The 16,073-nt window shown below is 35.0% G+C and overlaps 1 protein-coding gene across 7 annotated transcripts in view; it reads left to right on the top strand.

Moving 5' to 3' along the window:
* STXBP5 (syntaxin binding protein 5) overlaps positions 1-16,073 on the top strand; it is a 99,970-nt gene that overhangs the window by 51,741 nt on the left and 32,156 nt on the right. For all 7 annotated transcript variants that reach the window (XM_065631044.1, XM_065631039.1, XM_065631045.1 and 4 more), the window contains exons 10-18: positions 4,341-4,495; positions 5,577-5,649; positions 7,839-7,986; positions 8,396-8,463; positions 9,536-9,576; positions 11,662-11,882; positions 13,270-13,448; positions 14,033-14,158; positions 14,614-14,765. In XM_065631044.1, the coding sequence (XP_065487116.1) occupies positions 4,341-4,495; positions 5,577-5,649; positions 7,839-7,986; positions 8,396-8,463; positions 9,536-9,576; positions 11,662-11,882; positions 13,270-13,448; positions 14,033-14,158; positions 14,614-14,765 (1,163 nt within the window). The remainder of the gene's footprint in view (positions 1-4,340; positions 4,496-5,576; positions 5,650-7,838; positions 7,987-8,395; positions 8,464-9,535; positions 9,577-11,661; positions 11,883-13,269; positions 13,449-14,032; positions 14,159-14,613; positions 14,766-16,073) is intronic.

Below are 16,073 nucleotides of genomic sequence, written 5' to 3'. Positions count from 1 at the left end.
TTTTTGACTTTTGGGGCATTCAAATTTATAGATGATTATTACTTAATTGATGTTATATAGGTTTCTACTATGTATTTGTATACCTATAGATATAATATCAATGTATTTTTATTGTTTTGCTGAAAGTGAGATAAATAGAAATATAGGACGAATTCCCAGATGTATGAACATCTATGATCAGTTAGAAAGCCATATATTACTTGGAGCAGTCTACGTCTGCCTGCATATTCTTTTCTCAACTGAAATGTCAAAAGCTGATCTAAAGAAAGATACAGATAGCCAAAAGTCATCTCGGCTTCAGCAAGTTATAATTTCTGCAATCAAAAGCCTTCTGTTATAAATAGTCATTCTGAAGAAAAAGATTAGTTCAAAACTTGTTCTATGCAGTCATAATATATTGTGAAAACTAGTTGGCTTTTCACACAGTATAAAGAGGAGCTTATTCTAGTATAATTTCCAAGAATACATAGCTCTTTGGGGAGACTGCTTTTTCCTAGTGTGGGCTTTTTTCTGTTACACCTTTCATTTTCCACTATTCATCCAAACTGAGTGTTTTGATGCATTTCAGTTTAATATTTTCTCCATCTTCAGTGTACTTATTGTAGTTATAAATCTGTAACAGTTGTGATAATCTTCCAGGACTTTAGTTGGGAGGTGGTGGGGAGGGAACATTTGGGGAAAAAAAAGGCATTGTGGTGGTAAAGCAGTGCACTGGAAGTCTCCATTAATTTACTACTACAAGACATGTACTTCTGTTCCCACTTTAATTTTTGCTTTCACTTGTAATTTCATTACAAGAATTTTAAAGCAAGGCAGAACTGCCTTTTAATGCTCAAAATGTTGATAGTTTTTTCTCTTTGCCAATTGAAATTGATTAGGTATGAGCATGATGCAATTTTGACTTTTAGCTAAAGTGCTGTCATTTGTTGTTCATGGTTTAATTTCTGTAGCACAGAGGAGAATAATTCCTGGACAGGACCAAAGGTTTTCTAGCTACTGAAAGAATATAAGAAACAAATCAAATAAACTTGCTTCTGTAGCAGTCAGCCCTGACTGTTCTTCAAAAACAAAGCAAAAAAACGCACAAAACAACCCAAAAAGCTTACAACATATCTAAGAGGTACTGTTTAATGTATATTTAAGTTATTTCACCTAACTTCTTTATTGTGAAAAACAGTGAGTTCTTTTCATAAACCTTTTTTTGAAAAAAGGTGTCCAGAACCACACCGAAGGAAGGAACTTAACTGATTGCCATCTGTAGTAGAGGCTACAGACGCAATTCTTTCCACAGTTGCAGCTCTTATTAATCCCTTCTCACGTTTTTCCTCCATCTTTTCTTTATTGTGAAGCAGGAATTGGGGAAACAGGAAGAAGTGAGGCCTTTTCTGGTTCGTACAGACTACCTGAAACATTAACCCACTTCGTAGTGTTTTTTTTTTGTAGTGTTCCCCAAGTGATTTTTTTTACAGATGAGGAAATTAATGTAAAGGGATTGCTTCCATACCTTCTGAAACATAACTGTTTCAAAGAAGAATCTCTGTATTAGCAACTACCAAAAATGCTGTATAGCAGTTCTCTAAAAGCTGAACACTGCTTTTGTTAAATGTTTTCTGTTGTTTCAGGTAGGTAAAACATAACTATCAGAGTTGGATCAGTCTCATCTATTATGTAAAGTACAATATTTAAGTTATGCATTTCTATTTCATATTCATGTGCACCAGCCTTTTAATATGTATCACAACAGAAGAACAACACCCTAAGTATTTAGTTAGAAAACAGACAGCTTATGTTCATGATAAATCCATGGTTTCATGAAAATATGAAAAGTTCATACACAAACCTGTGTTAGTCTTTCTGACAGACTAAAGTCATCTTTAATCTTTGACTCATCCATGTAATCTATTCTTAGCTCTTCCATTCTTTGCTTCATAAGGATACAGACTCTGACAAGCCTACCCAAAGCAACCTGATTATCTTGAGAAATAAAACCAGGAGAAACCAGCGTGCAGTTATCACTGTGATGTATGAAATTTAGTAACTGAAATTTGTCACTTTGTCAGTTGATCTTGGTGAACCTGCAAGTCTAATTACTGTAAATCATCCTGGCAGTATTATTGTTTAAAAACCTAACGGTTTTGTGAGGACAAAAAATACTGCAATAAATCATTCAGCACAATGAGATACTTCAAGTAGATTACACCAGTATTTTTTTTCTTCACTGACATCCTGAAAAATCCCAGATTAAAGTTTGTCCTTTTCCTGAAATTGCTTCATGGACCTGACCTTAAAAGATTTTGTGAAGTTCCAATATAAAGAATTGAGATTAAATGCAAACTTGGAGAAATCTTACTCCTTTTCTAGAACCACACTTTTGGCTGCTGTTGGAGGCAGGGTATTGGTGGATCTCTGGTATAATTTATGGCCATTCCTTTGAGGTCACTTCCTCAGCCAGCAGAACTCTTTGATCCTGGCAACTCTTCAGTCATAGAGCTTTCTGAAGGTTCAGGCAGATTGTGAAACAGTTGTAGAAAGAGTTTTATCTCAGTCTGCTTTGCCTTCAATGCTACAAACATAGAACATGTTTCAGCCAAGCCTTAAACTCATGAAGGGCAGCATGTGCATAAAGTACACATTTCATGCACAGTTTTCAAGAAGAAAAACATACCTAATCTGTTGTATTTGTTTCAAGTGCTAACTAGTGAAAGCCATTTAGACAGTATGGGAAAGATGGTGCTATAAGAAAAGACATAAAAGAAATCTGCAGCCTCATTCTCACAATGTCAGGATGGCTTTTTTCTCCCCTACAAATTTTTTCTAGATACTGGACTAGAGCATCTTTCTTATGAGGAGGAACTGAGAGCTGGGTCTATTCAGTCTGGAGAAGAGAAGCTGAGAGGGGATCTCATCAGTGTTTATAAATATCTCAAGGGTGGATGTCGAAAGGATGGGACCAGACTCCTTTCAGTGGTGCCCAGCAATAGGATGAGGGGCAGTGGGTACAGACTGAAGCACAGGAGGTTCCGTCTGAATATGAGGAGGAACTTCTTTACTTTGAGGGTGCCAGAGCACTGGAACAGGCTGCCCAGAGAGGCTGGGGAGTCTCCTTCTCTGGAGACATTGAAAACCCACCTGGACACATCCCTGTGTGATCTGTTCTAGGTGAACCTGTTTTAGCAGGTGGGTTGGACTAGATGATCTCCAGAGGTCCCTTCCAACTCCAACCATTCTGTGACATACTAGCTGCAACACAAAGGGTAGGATTTCTACCTAAAGTGAGCATAAAAGTAGATCAGAGGAATTTGACACTCTTGAGTGCCTTTTTTCTTTCCAGAAATACAACCTAGATTTTGAGGCAATAGTAAAAAATGGGTGTGATTTCTAGAGCTGTATACTTATAAACAGCTCTTTAAAAGGTATTATGCCCTATTTTAAACATAAACAGTATTAAAATGAGTGACTTCTGATAACCAAGAAAGTAGAAAATACCTAGTAAAAATAATATATTTACTTCATCTTGTTTTTTAATAAATGAAATACTAAACTCTGTTCTGTGCATATTGGAGAACTTGGATGTATTTAAAAACATGTTTCTGTACAGACTTTAAAAAAAAAAATCTTTTGAAGGGAAGCCTCTAATCTTTTATTAAGACTAGAAGAAGTTGTTTTGCTTTGCTGTACTAAGCCGTTTAATTATGCAGTGGGAGTAGTCTATGACATAGAAGTAGTTCCTTTAAATTTGTGCATGGTGGTAGGGAGGGAAATGGATAAAACATCTAGAGTAAATGTGTGATGAGAGAATTGTGGGTATTTATGTCCTTGCTTCTTAAAAGATATTGGGTCTTTGAAGCTTATCAAGCAGCTGGTTTCTTCTCCAAGGCTGCAAAATTACGCTGTTTGCAAAACTGTTCATCCTTCAAAATTTATGGTAATTTTGTACAGGAAGTAAATGAGACTATTTCTTCCTGATTCTGATATTTTATCTTACAGATAAATGGGGCAGTTTGGAAATCTGGATTCACAGTTCAGTGTGAAAGAAACTGTTCTAAAGTTTAATAACAAAAAAAAAATCTTTGTAGTGAACAGTTGAAAAGATTGGTTAAATAAGCAATATAGAACAAAAGATTTGGAAGAGATGTCTGACTTCAGTTGTAGCCTTCTAACTTCTGGGTTTTAAGTCTTGAAACACATACCTAAGCTACACATTGAAGAGCTGGTTTGCATTATTCTTGATGTCTTTGCTTAATGATATCTCATTGAACTTTGGGCAGTTTTTTAACCTTACAATAATCTCTTTTTACATAGTATCTTGACTTGATCCTAATGCCTCTGCTTTATTCCAGGGAGCCTTTCATCATTCTCTCAGGAGGCTTGTCGTATGACACTGTAGGAAGAAGACCCTGTTTAACAGTTATGCATGGGAAAAGTACTGCTGTGCTAGAAATGGATTATTCTATTGTTGATTTTCTAACACTCTGTGAAACGCCGTATCCTAATGGTAGGCTGTGTAAAGATTTTTCTCAGTACTTTGTCCTCTTCCCTCTGCAGTTTTATCCCATCAGAATATTCCTTACTATTGCCTTTCTGGTTTATGTCTGGGGTTAAAGCTGCAGCAGCAGCATCTGTTATCCCGACTGTCTGAAGTCTGTTTTGCTTCCCAAAGCATCATGATACAATAGCTTATTAGAAAACCTATTTTGCTTCTAGAAGAATGCTGATTACTAGTTTCATGGTTTTTCATTTTTTTTTTAAAATCCCAAAGGTGTGTGCAAACTAAAAGTAGCATTACAGTTTTAACCTGTAGTTACTGCAGCAGATATGTTCATCAATATTTATTAAAGCATGTAAAACCTTTTCCAGTCAGTGCTAAATCTTGATTAGCGTTTGTGTAGTAGTCTTAACTTTTAGTGACTTTATTCATTCCCATACTCACGTGAAGTTCGTCACTAACCTGTAATCTCTCTTCTGCAGAAAGGGATTTTTTTTTATCATACTTTAGGTAGTTGTCACAGATTAATAGTAGTATATTTCTGATGACTCCAGTGGTTTTAGCTGTCAGTTTCCATCAAAGTATATAAAACTGCTTAGCTTAGAATTAGAGGTCTGCCTGAAAGAGGGCAAAATAAACTTCAGAAACTCTTTTAACTTTCTTATTTTAGTAACAGGTCAGCTGGTTTTCAATCCATTTTTTTAATCAATTAGAATTTAAACCCCACTGAATATGAAGTAAGGCATTTTGGAGGTGGGAGGATGTCATCATTCAGTTATTGGCTCTTGCTCAAAAATACTGCTTATGCATTTCCTCTTCATGTTCCTTTTCCTGTTGTTTGAGCTGTTTAAATGGTTCTAGCAAATTGGAAGAGAGTTGAGAATATTGAATATAAGGGAGAGCGTGGCTTTTCCAGACTTAACTTGGAGTGTTCAGAGGGGTGAGTGTATAAAATATCCTCAGAAACTATAGTTATGAGTGGCTTTTCTACTCTTGACTGATTAGAATGCAAGGACTGATTGCGTTCTTGAGACTGTGCAAGCAAGAACTATATTTACCAATAACTAACTTTTTTCTTTCTTTTGTTCAGACTTTCAGGAACCATATGCTGTAGTTGTTCTCCTAGAAAAGGACTTAGTACTGATTGACCTTGCACAAAATGGGTAAGAATCTTGTGTAGTCTTTTTAATAGTTGGCTACAGTGGTCAGCCTATTGTTCTGCTCTATAGCTTTTTAGTCTGCCATAGTACCTCCCTGTCCCGAACATAAAATTTTAAATATTAAATACGAGACTTCTTCAGCAGAACTGAAAATCTTTATAGATCAACTTTTGTCAACTTAATATGTAGTAGATGAGCAGAATATTATGCAACTTTTTCCAGGCTTGATTGACTGACAGAAATTAGTCATACTGCTTTTTAGTTATCACAGTTTATTTTGAAGTTGATTCCTGAGTGCTACGAGAGGAGCTCAGAATTGTGGGGAAGGGAACAGAGAGAACAACTGTTTAGATAAGCCAGGTAATTTTTGACTTAAAATGAGTGGTGTTGTCACTACCTAAATATTTGCTGATTTTTGTTGCCAAATGAATTGCTATCTTGTGTCGCTTAAAGTAGCTCAATACTGATGCAATAAATATATATATAAAACTAGAATAGTAACATCTCCTCCCTGGTTTACTACTGTGGTAAGAGGTTTTCACAACTAATACTTGCCTAATACATTTTGAGTCTCTTGTTACTTTATCCATGGAACAGTCTGTATATTCTTAGGTGGTGACGAAAAGTTCTAGATCCTGCAATATTTTTTTTTTAATCAAGGGTTTTGAAATCAGTATAGGCAGTAATAAACTAACTATTAAGGGATTAGTAGCAGAGGAACCTGACAGATAACAACGTGCTCTAGGTGAACCTGCTTTAGCAGGGGGTTGGACTAGATGATCTCCAGAGGTCCCTTCCAACCCCAGCCATTCTGTGATTCCATGATCTTTGTGGTGTTCTTTATTAAAAGTCATCAATGGTTAATGAAGAAAAAAAAAATCCTCGTGAAAAACATCCTTCCAGGGCAAAACAAAGCTGTAGATATGTATCCTCAAAGTCAATGGTGTGGATACCTTAGATAATGATGACTATATCAAATTTTGAAGGTCCTAATATCTCTACAGCTACTGAGCAATTTCATTTAGATTTTTCCACTGTTACATGGCCATATGCTGTATCCAAAACTTGTTTCAGATATACCAATGGCATTAAGCTTCCAACACTCACATGTTGAAAGATTAATAAAACAAGTTTTAATGAGCTTGAAATAAAGTTTGTACAAGGCTTTTTTCTCACGTGAAATAGTTTATGGTGCCTGAAATCTGAAGCTATGTTAAGGCTTGTTCCATTTCATATTAAAAAATCTTCAGCAGTTATGTTTTTAGAAGACTTATAATGGTCTTTGCTATGATTGACTTGCAAACTGTTAATTATTTCACATCTGAGAAAAGCAATAAATTTAATATTTTTTTGTTACAGGAGTTTTCCGTTTGCCTGGTGTTTTCATATGGATTTATCATATTTTGTTAAAATTAAGCCTTTCATTTAATTTTTAGAAGAATGCTTTAGCTTTTGAGAGAGCTCTGTATAAAGCTACTGGTATGCAGAATGTTTTCATCTCTTGTTGGTAATTTTTCCTGAAGATGGGTTGAGAAGCTGTGTACCTTTTTGCCTCTCTCAAAAAAAATTATCTGGAGAGATGTTCATTGAACACAGATGCATATACCACTTTATTTTTATTGGCTTTTTTCCTCATTAAGGTTCTGTTGCTTTTCTGGTGGTGGTGGGGGAGTACATGTGTGTGTTTGCTTCTAATTGGTAACTGTGTGTTGCTATCCGTAACTTTCAGTAAGTGATCTGGGAGTTGCAAGTAGGTTATGAAAAATGCTGGACAACTTTCCGTCTGAGAACAGTATAGTACTACAAAGTGAGAAGTGGAGTCTGTCTTTCTTCCTGGAAGAACAGACTGAAGAGTTAGAAATGAATTCATAGCTCCACATTACTACAATTAGGACCTGGTAACTTTGTTTTTCCCACAGGCCATTAAAATAGTAAGCTTCTAAAAACAAAAAACTATAGCAGTGTTCTAGAAACAGTCCAAACTTCAGATTCCGTCTAGAGTACTACAGTATCTTGATAGTGTACTGGATGAGCAGTAAATTTGCACGGTATATTTTAATAATCAAATTTGATATGCATTTCATTTTCCTCTATACAAAAAGAATGCAAACTTAGTTTTCAGTGTTTTGTGTTCTACATTTAAAAAAAAAGAAATTCCTAGATTAACAGTCTTCCCCTTTCATCCATTAAAGGTACCCTATATTTGAGAATCCCTATCCTTTGACTATACATGAATCTCCAGTTACCTGTTGTGAATACTTTGCTGATTGTCCTGTGGACCTCATACCTGCACTCTATTCAGTTGGCGCTCGACAGAAACGTCAAGGTTACAGTAAGAAGGTACAACATGCATACATATGTATTTGAAAATACTGAAAATCAACAGCTCTAAACAACGTAAGAGTGGCCATACTAAGACCAAAGCTCCATCTGACTTCTTATCCTGTCTTTGGCAGTGGTTAAAAGCAAATGTCTAGAGAGGATATAGCAAATGGGAAGCTTATAGTCATGCTTTCCTGATGTGCTCTCATTGATCACCATATTGCTGGAAGCCAAGGGACTTCCTGGAGCCAAGAGTGTTGTTTTATAGCCCTTGTTGATTTTTTTTTTCTCTCACTGCAGTTGATTAGTCTAGTTACTTTTTGAAATCATGTGAAATACTGGAATCTGCAGTATCTGCAGTAGTTTCAGTGGCTTAACTTTTCACTGTATGATATTTTCTTCCTCAGTGTATTTGTTAATCTTCCAGGAATGGCCTATCAGTGGAGGCAACTGGGGTTTGATCACTCAGAGCTATCCAGAGATAATTATTACAGGGTAAGTGGCACCATAGTGTAGTAATAACCTTCTTAGCTCATTAAGTAGAAGTGAGAATATTTTGTTCCTCCTATAGAAAACAATGTTCTAAAGAGTGTTTTGAGTGATTTAAAAAATCACGTTCACCAGAGAAGACATTTGCATTATGTCTTGAGGTATTAACAGGAAAGTAGAGGAAAATGTGGAAGAGAAGGTAGGAACAAAATGGTAGCAGGTGTTTTACAGGGGTTGTTATTATAATGTGGTATTGTCATTATGTCTGCTTGATATCAGTATATCCTGGATGAGACTTATCTCTTATTATTTAAATTTTGGAAAATACATGTGCAGTGTTTTAAAGCATAGGAAGTCCATTACATAGTTATTGAGTTCAGTTCTCAAAGGGAAGACAAGTTTTTTATTTCAAAAAGGAAAACTAGTTACTTAAATCTGTTTTGATCTCCTTTGAGACTGATCATTCTAATACTACTCTGAGGAGCATAGATGAAGTAATTTATAAATGTGCAGTGTATCACTGAAAGTGAAAGCACTATTCAAGTTTGTTTTTAGAACAGCCCATTAGCCATAATGAGGATTACTGTCACTTTATACTACATATCGCAGAGACTTTGGGAGAGTCCTGAAAAAAACTAGTCATCCAATTCTCAATTTCAAGGGTAAATAAACAAGTTGTGACTCATTTACACTGAAATACAGCATATTTAGGCATCTCCTTTACAAGCGTCACTCCAAATAAACAGCATATTTTAAGAAACAACACATGGTAAGGTATACCAAACTGCTTATGGGAAATGTAGCTAACTGAAATCAGAATTAAAAGTGGTAAATTAGTATTAGTACAGTGTCATTTTGGGGAGCTAGCCTCCTTTTTTTTTTTTTTTTAATCCCTTTTGTCTAAAGTATCTGGGTCACATGTATGTAGAATATTGGCTTCCAATAAGTTGTAAAAATAAATTGTCACTAAGAATGCTAATAATAATAATGTTAACCATATATTTTCTAATCAGTAGCAAAGAGGTCTAACATTCCAACTAACTATTTTACCATCTTACTATTTTTTAATATTTCGTAGGCATGCTGATGGGTCAATCAAGTTTTGGGATGCCTCAGCAAGTAAGTGTTTTCAGTAGAGATTTTTTTTTCCTGTGCAGTTGGAGTTTTCTAAACTTACTGATTTCTCTAATGGAATGTACTTGCAGACTAGTCATTCACATTATTTTCTGCCTCAAGTAGAGTTAGTAACTCCATAGGAAAATTTGATTTAAAATTAAATAAAATTAACATTTCTTAGGTAATTGTTTCACTCTTTTTACTACCTCAGTGAAAAGACACTGGTAGTCCAAGGGTCAGCTCCAATGGAAGTGTTCTAAAATTTTTAGAAGCATTCTAAGAAGCACATTGAGCGTAGAGATGCATGACAGGCAAATGCATTCCTTTTTAGTAAAACTGAATTTCAGTTAAATTATTTCTGTCTGTTTAGACAGGGGAGAGGCATGTGTTTATAAGACGTCAGCTCCCCATAAATTACAGTATCTAAAAATGAGAATTTGAACCAGTTTGTGCTAATAAAACAATGTAGGCATTTGTGAAGGAAGGCAAGTGAACAGTAAAATAAAGACACTTTTCTTTGGTGGAACACTGAACAGACCTGAAGAGTCTGATACATTTCTCTTTAGTTATAGGGTCAATTGTATATGATGATCTACACAGCTAACAGTGAGAAATGCAGTAAGAATTGAAATTAGAATGGATTACAGAGAGTTAATGTTTTAATTAATCTAGTTCTGACTAACCTTACTCTTGGTACTTAAAAGCTGTCTGAAGCAATCTTCAAGTCATTACTAGTTGTCTGAAAACTTATGGAAGACTGAGGTTCCAAAATGCTAAGGGATGTGTGGGTGTGGGAGGGAACAGATGCAATGTATATGTTTAAAAACTGGGAGGAGGAGTATTTGGAGTGTTATACATCTTTAATTTCAGTTTGCGGTGGGGGTGGAAACTGGGGGGGGCTGGGGGGAGTGGAACCCACAAAAAATACCACACTGATTTTGTATGCTTAAATTCTGTTCAGCATAGATCTGTCAAAAGGACATCCTGCTAAAGACATTGAGTTTCTTTCTAAAACAGATAAATAAAGGTGTTAAGGGAGAATCTGCATTTATCCTGTATCTTGATTTTAAAACTTTTAAATCTCTTTCATAGCACAGTCTTACAGATGAACTAGGAAAGTGATATTTAGGTAAAACCACTGAAATATGGAAGAGGAGAAAGGGTTCTATAAATTAAGTTTTCCTAATGATACGATTAGTATTTGTAGCATGATATGGGCCGTTGACTAGAGAATATGCTTTTGAAGTCTTAAAGCAACACCCAGACAATTGGAATAAAATCTAAGAAAGAATTAGATTTACAATTGAGAATGGATGATATTCAAGAATTAGCAATTTCAAGACCATTTATTTGAATCTAGGATCAATGATTTACACTCAGGACTTATGTTCTGGAAAAAGAAAAATCAGAAGTCTCATGGATGGTGGTGTCAGTGTTGCACAAAAAATATCATTGGGATAAGTATACTAAGTAGAGAGATTTATAAAACCAATATGGAGTCCTTCTTCTACAATTTTAAACTGTGGCAAGGCCTTGCTAGAACAGTTCTAGGAGACATGGCATCAAGAAAAATACAGACTGATCAGAGGGCAGTACTTTTGAACGATCAGACAGAACAAAAAAAATGGAGCAACTGGGGCTTTTAAGTCTGAGAAAAGAGATGAGAGGCTAAGGATTTGAAATACTGTAAGGAGAAAGGAAAGGAGCTTCACTTTCTCTGCCGTAGGTAGGATTAAGTTGTGAGTATGGCACGTGTAACTAAATGTTATTGTTATAAAGAGATCCTTAAGTATAGTTAAGTCTTGAGAAGCTGTGAGGGTTTAGTTAATAACTGAAGCTTAGTATATATCTTTCAGGAGAAAGGTTGGTTTTTGTTTGCTTTTTGTTATACAAACTGATACCCCATTGGTCAAGCAGTACACTGCATGGGAAGAGGCAACACAGATATTCAGTCCTTGTACTGTGCCTTCTTTTGTTGAATATAGTGGCTTTATCTGTGAAGAAGAGTTTCTAAATTAAAACATTAACAAGAGAAAAATATCTGTTTAGATCAAAACTAATTTTTGTCTTTTTTTGGTTTGTTCCTAGTAACGCTGCAAGTACTCTATAAGCTAAAAACAGCCAAAGTATTTGAAAAATCACGGAATAAAGATGACAGGCCAAACACGGATATAGTAGATGAAGATCCATATGCTATTCAGATCATCTCATGGTGTCCAGAAAGCAGAATGCTGTGCATAGCTGGAGTTTCTGCACATGTCATTATTTACAGGTTCAGCAAGCAGGAAGTCACAACAGAAGTCATTCCGGTAATTAGTATAAAATTTTTTTAACTTTGTGCAATTGAATAAGACTGTAGCAATTTAGTTCTTCTTTGTCCTTCATTTCAGTTGATGAAAACAATTTTCCCGAAACAAAGAGATGTATTTTTGTGGAGCAAAAATAATTATGAAATTCAGCAAAAGTAAAAATTGCACACCAAAATTTTGGTTTTCATTGGCTTTTTCAGGTTTTGCATCCAATAATAGTTCTTTGTTCTATCTATCAAAGCAAATAGAGGATCAAAACTTGGATGTATCAAATGTAAAATCAAAACAACTCAATGAGATGTGGAGTTGGAGAATTTTCAGAACTTTTGGGAGTTGACTTTGCTTGTCACTGTTCTATTCTGTATAAGATACAGCAATGAGTTCTGTTACAAGAGTTTGAGAAGTCCTTTGTTAAATCAGACACACACATGCAACTTCTCTATGCATGAGCTGAAAGCTTGAAGCCATTTAATTATAAAATACTGTATATTCTGAGTAAAACATTAATTGTAATGTGTTGGTTCCATTCCCTACCCAGCCATCCCCCCACCTTTGCTCCCTTCAGGTGAGTCTCAGTTTAAGGAGATGAGGCATGTTGTTTTGCTTCTGGTGTTTACTTAGGCACAAGTGCATTCCTTTCTGATGGAGTGCTGTTTCTAAATTATTTTTACAAGTCAACTCTTAGCAAACTATTCTTCAGTACTAGGAATGCTTTAAAAATACTGTATATTTGTTTCAGTCCATGAGTTAAGTTCTACTTTGCATAGGATGAGAATAAGACAGTGGAAAACTTCCTTTACTCTTCACTGCAATTAATACTAATATTGTTATAGACCCACAGAAGGAAATCTGAAATCATTATGAACTTAGAGTTCTTTAAAATCTATGGTCTAGTTCAGTGTAACAATAAACTTTGAACTAAGTCCCATGTGTACAGTGCTACAACAGTATAAAGTGTAGCTGTCTACATGCCTTCATCTCTTCTTAGTTTTAGCATTCCTGAACTACATAAAACAAGTCATCTTTATAATTGAGAATTTGTTATGTGCACAAACCAATAATTAAATGGGTCTTGTATCCACTATTTAATTTCTTTCCAATGTTAAGCACCAAGCTTTTAAATATTGGGAAAAAGGTTAGATTTTCAAGTTTTAACAATATTCAGATATTCAGTCTGTAGTAGTTAGTATGAATCTGTATTTCAGAAGACCACATGTGGGTGTTTAGGTTGTACTGTTTATTAAACTACTGTTATCTTTTAAAAGATGGAAAAGTCCTAGGTGTCACTTTTATTACTAGCATCTTCAGTTGCACTTCATTTATTTTGTGTATAGTTTTTTTTTTGAAAGGCAGAATTTACTGATACTTGTTTTTCTTTCATTTACAGATGCTGGAAGTACGTCTGTTGTATGAAATAAATGATGTTGAATCTCCAGATGGTGAGCAGGTGCCACCTTTACCAACTCCAGGCACAGGTTCCAATCCTCAATCCATTGTTCCCCAGTCTCATCCGTCTACTAGTAGCAGTTCATCTGATGGACTTCGCGATAATGTCCCATGTTTAAAGTAAGTATATTCTGTTATACTTCTGAGTGTGAAACTTTACAATATCTGATGAGGTTCTATGTACTTTGATATTTTTACGGATATGTCATTGTTGGTAAAAATATTGTATTTCTTAGAGCAACGTTTTCCAAATATTTGAAAGTTGAGTTCTGTTTTAAGGAATTAATATTCCAGTCTTAATTTCTTTAAACTTACTAAGCTGCTTTTTAAAAAAAATTCCTTTGCAAACTATGAAAAGAATTGGTAACACTTTCCTTTAGACACTGTACACTTTCCTTCAAGTCAAGACAGCATGCTAATGCTGGTATGCCTTATTCTGAAGAGGGGAGAAATGAAATATTGGTGATCATTGCTCAATTAATTTTCCATTAGGTAATGAATCAAAAGGGCCTTTAAAAAGAAGTGAATGACCAGTTCCAATGTGTTTTTTCTCTGGTAACTTTTACGTGTTTATGTTGATTGTTTGCAATTTTCCAACTTTCTGAAGTCCAGTGCGATGTAGAATTTAATGAATTCTAAGTCCAGAAGGGAAAAATGGATACTGGGGGGAATGAAAAAGATATCATGTTTTGTTTACATTTCAGAGTTAAAAATTCTCCTCTCAAGCAGTCTCCAGGCTACCAAACTGAGCTAGTTATCCAGCTAGTGTGGGTGAGTGGAGAACCTCCTCAGCAGATAACCAGCTTAGCAGTCAACTCAGCGTATGGCCTGTAAGTATTTTCTACCTAGCTTTTTCATTATTTTGTTAGTGGTTTAAAATAATCTATTAAAAATGAAGTCTTCATGTATGTTCACACGAGCTGCACAAAAACACGAGAGGCAATCAGTCTCATGTGCTTAAAAGATAATTCCTTTTGGGTCATGGCAGATTCTGTTGATGTTAACATCAGAAACAAATCACACTTCCTCACCTGGCACTGTACAACCAAGAGTAAGTGTCATTTAAGGCTCTGTCAGATCAATTGGCAAATACAATGACAGTGTTCCATTCTATTCAGTATCACGTGTCTTTAGAAGAGAACAATTAAGCATTCTAAAGTAGTAATTTATAAATATGTGAAATTTAGGGTAATTGATAAAAATTACAAACAGCAGCAAACATTGATATAAGACCTTACCAATATTTGATTAGCACTATCTTTTCTTTCCACTTCTCTTTTTCCAGAGTAGTTTTTGGAAATTGTAATGGTATTGCCATGGTTGATTACCTCCAGAAGACAGTGCTCTTGAATCTAGGCACTATTGAACTGTATGGCTCCAATGATCCTTATCGCAGGGAGCCACGATCTCCCCGAAAAACTCGGCAACCGTCTGGAGGTGAGTGACCCAAAACTTGTTTTAACCAACTGTGCCTTTTTTTCTGAGCTTATCTGGGATATTAGTGTATATTCTTTGAATACAAGCATCTTTTTCTCCATTATGGTGTAATCCATTCTTCTTGATCTGTCCCTAATGTCACTATTGCAGGTTTGTTACTTCATGTTTCCTTCAAAACTGTTGCTTACTGGAATCTACTGATGATTGATATTATTACTTATTTTTCAGTGTAATGTATGTTTTAATAAAAAGCAGATGGGAAAACATTATCTGTGTGAATAGATATATGTATAAATGCACAATGGATTTACGCAGTTTACAAGATTTTAACACAGGATGAACTAGTAGAAATATCCCTGGTATTCCTGATAAAACTAGTACCCATATCACATACTTGTATAAACCCATTAATCTTTGCAAATACCCAGTATATCTGCTGGGATCTTTTGGCTTCCTATTTCATACTTTGACTAGAAATGTCCCTGATAAGCTAAAGCTTGTTATGTTGTGTGTGCTGTTATGTTATGCTTGAGAGGAAGCCTGTGATTTAAATTAACCAAATAAGCTTCCAAATACAGAGTGGCTAAATAAACATTTTTTTGAAAAAAGGACTTTGAAGTAAAAATACAGTCAAGAAGGGTATTTCTTTGCAGCTGAGGAAGAAAGTGACTTTTCAGTCAAAATTCCAAGCTTTTTACTGCCAAAAGGAAAATTTAGTATTTAAGTTATTTTCTCCTTGTTATGTAGAGGATACTTTTAAGTTTATTTCAAAAACAGCTACAGATAGAATGATAAAGAACATCACTGCTGTCCCAAATGGGTATTTATTTGATAGGAAATAAACTGTTCAGAAAACTTATGCTCCAGCATCAATTGCTTTATTTTGAGATGCAGATTAAAGTCCAGGTAAGTTCTTTAGGTAATCTTTTATTCAAATTGAAATGAATGCTCTAAGATGTATTTTATTAGATCATTGGTTTGAGGAAGATCCAGTTAGTACCAGTCAGCTTACTTCAGTTTGGGAACCTGGTCTGAAAATCATTAACGTAGAGGAGAACATACACAGTTGGTATCCTGTCAGATAAAGTTTTATTCATTATAAGAAAATATTTAATAAAATATTACTTTACATGAGAGAAAGAAATAACTTTACTGGTTGACTGTGTTAATTCCTCTTGGGAGGGCTTAATTCTACTTCATGCATTTAGAATCTAAATTGTAGATAACTGCCTTTTGGAGTGTTAAACACAACTAGCTTTATTTTCTTGGCTTTTGTTATTTTAATGTATTGGATTCACATAACTTTTG

This window comes from Caloenas nicobarica, chromosome 3, assembly GCF_036013445.1.
Source record: "Caloenas nicobarica isolate bCalNic1 chromosome 3, bCalNic1.hap1, whole genome shotgun sequence".
Taxonomy (NCBI): Eukaryota; Metazoa; Chordata; class Aves; order Columbiformes; family Columbidae; genus Caloenas; species Caloenas nicobarica.
This window is presented reverse-complemented; position numbering and strand designations above follow the sequence as displayed.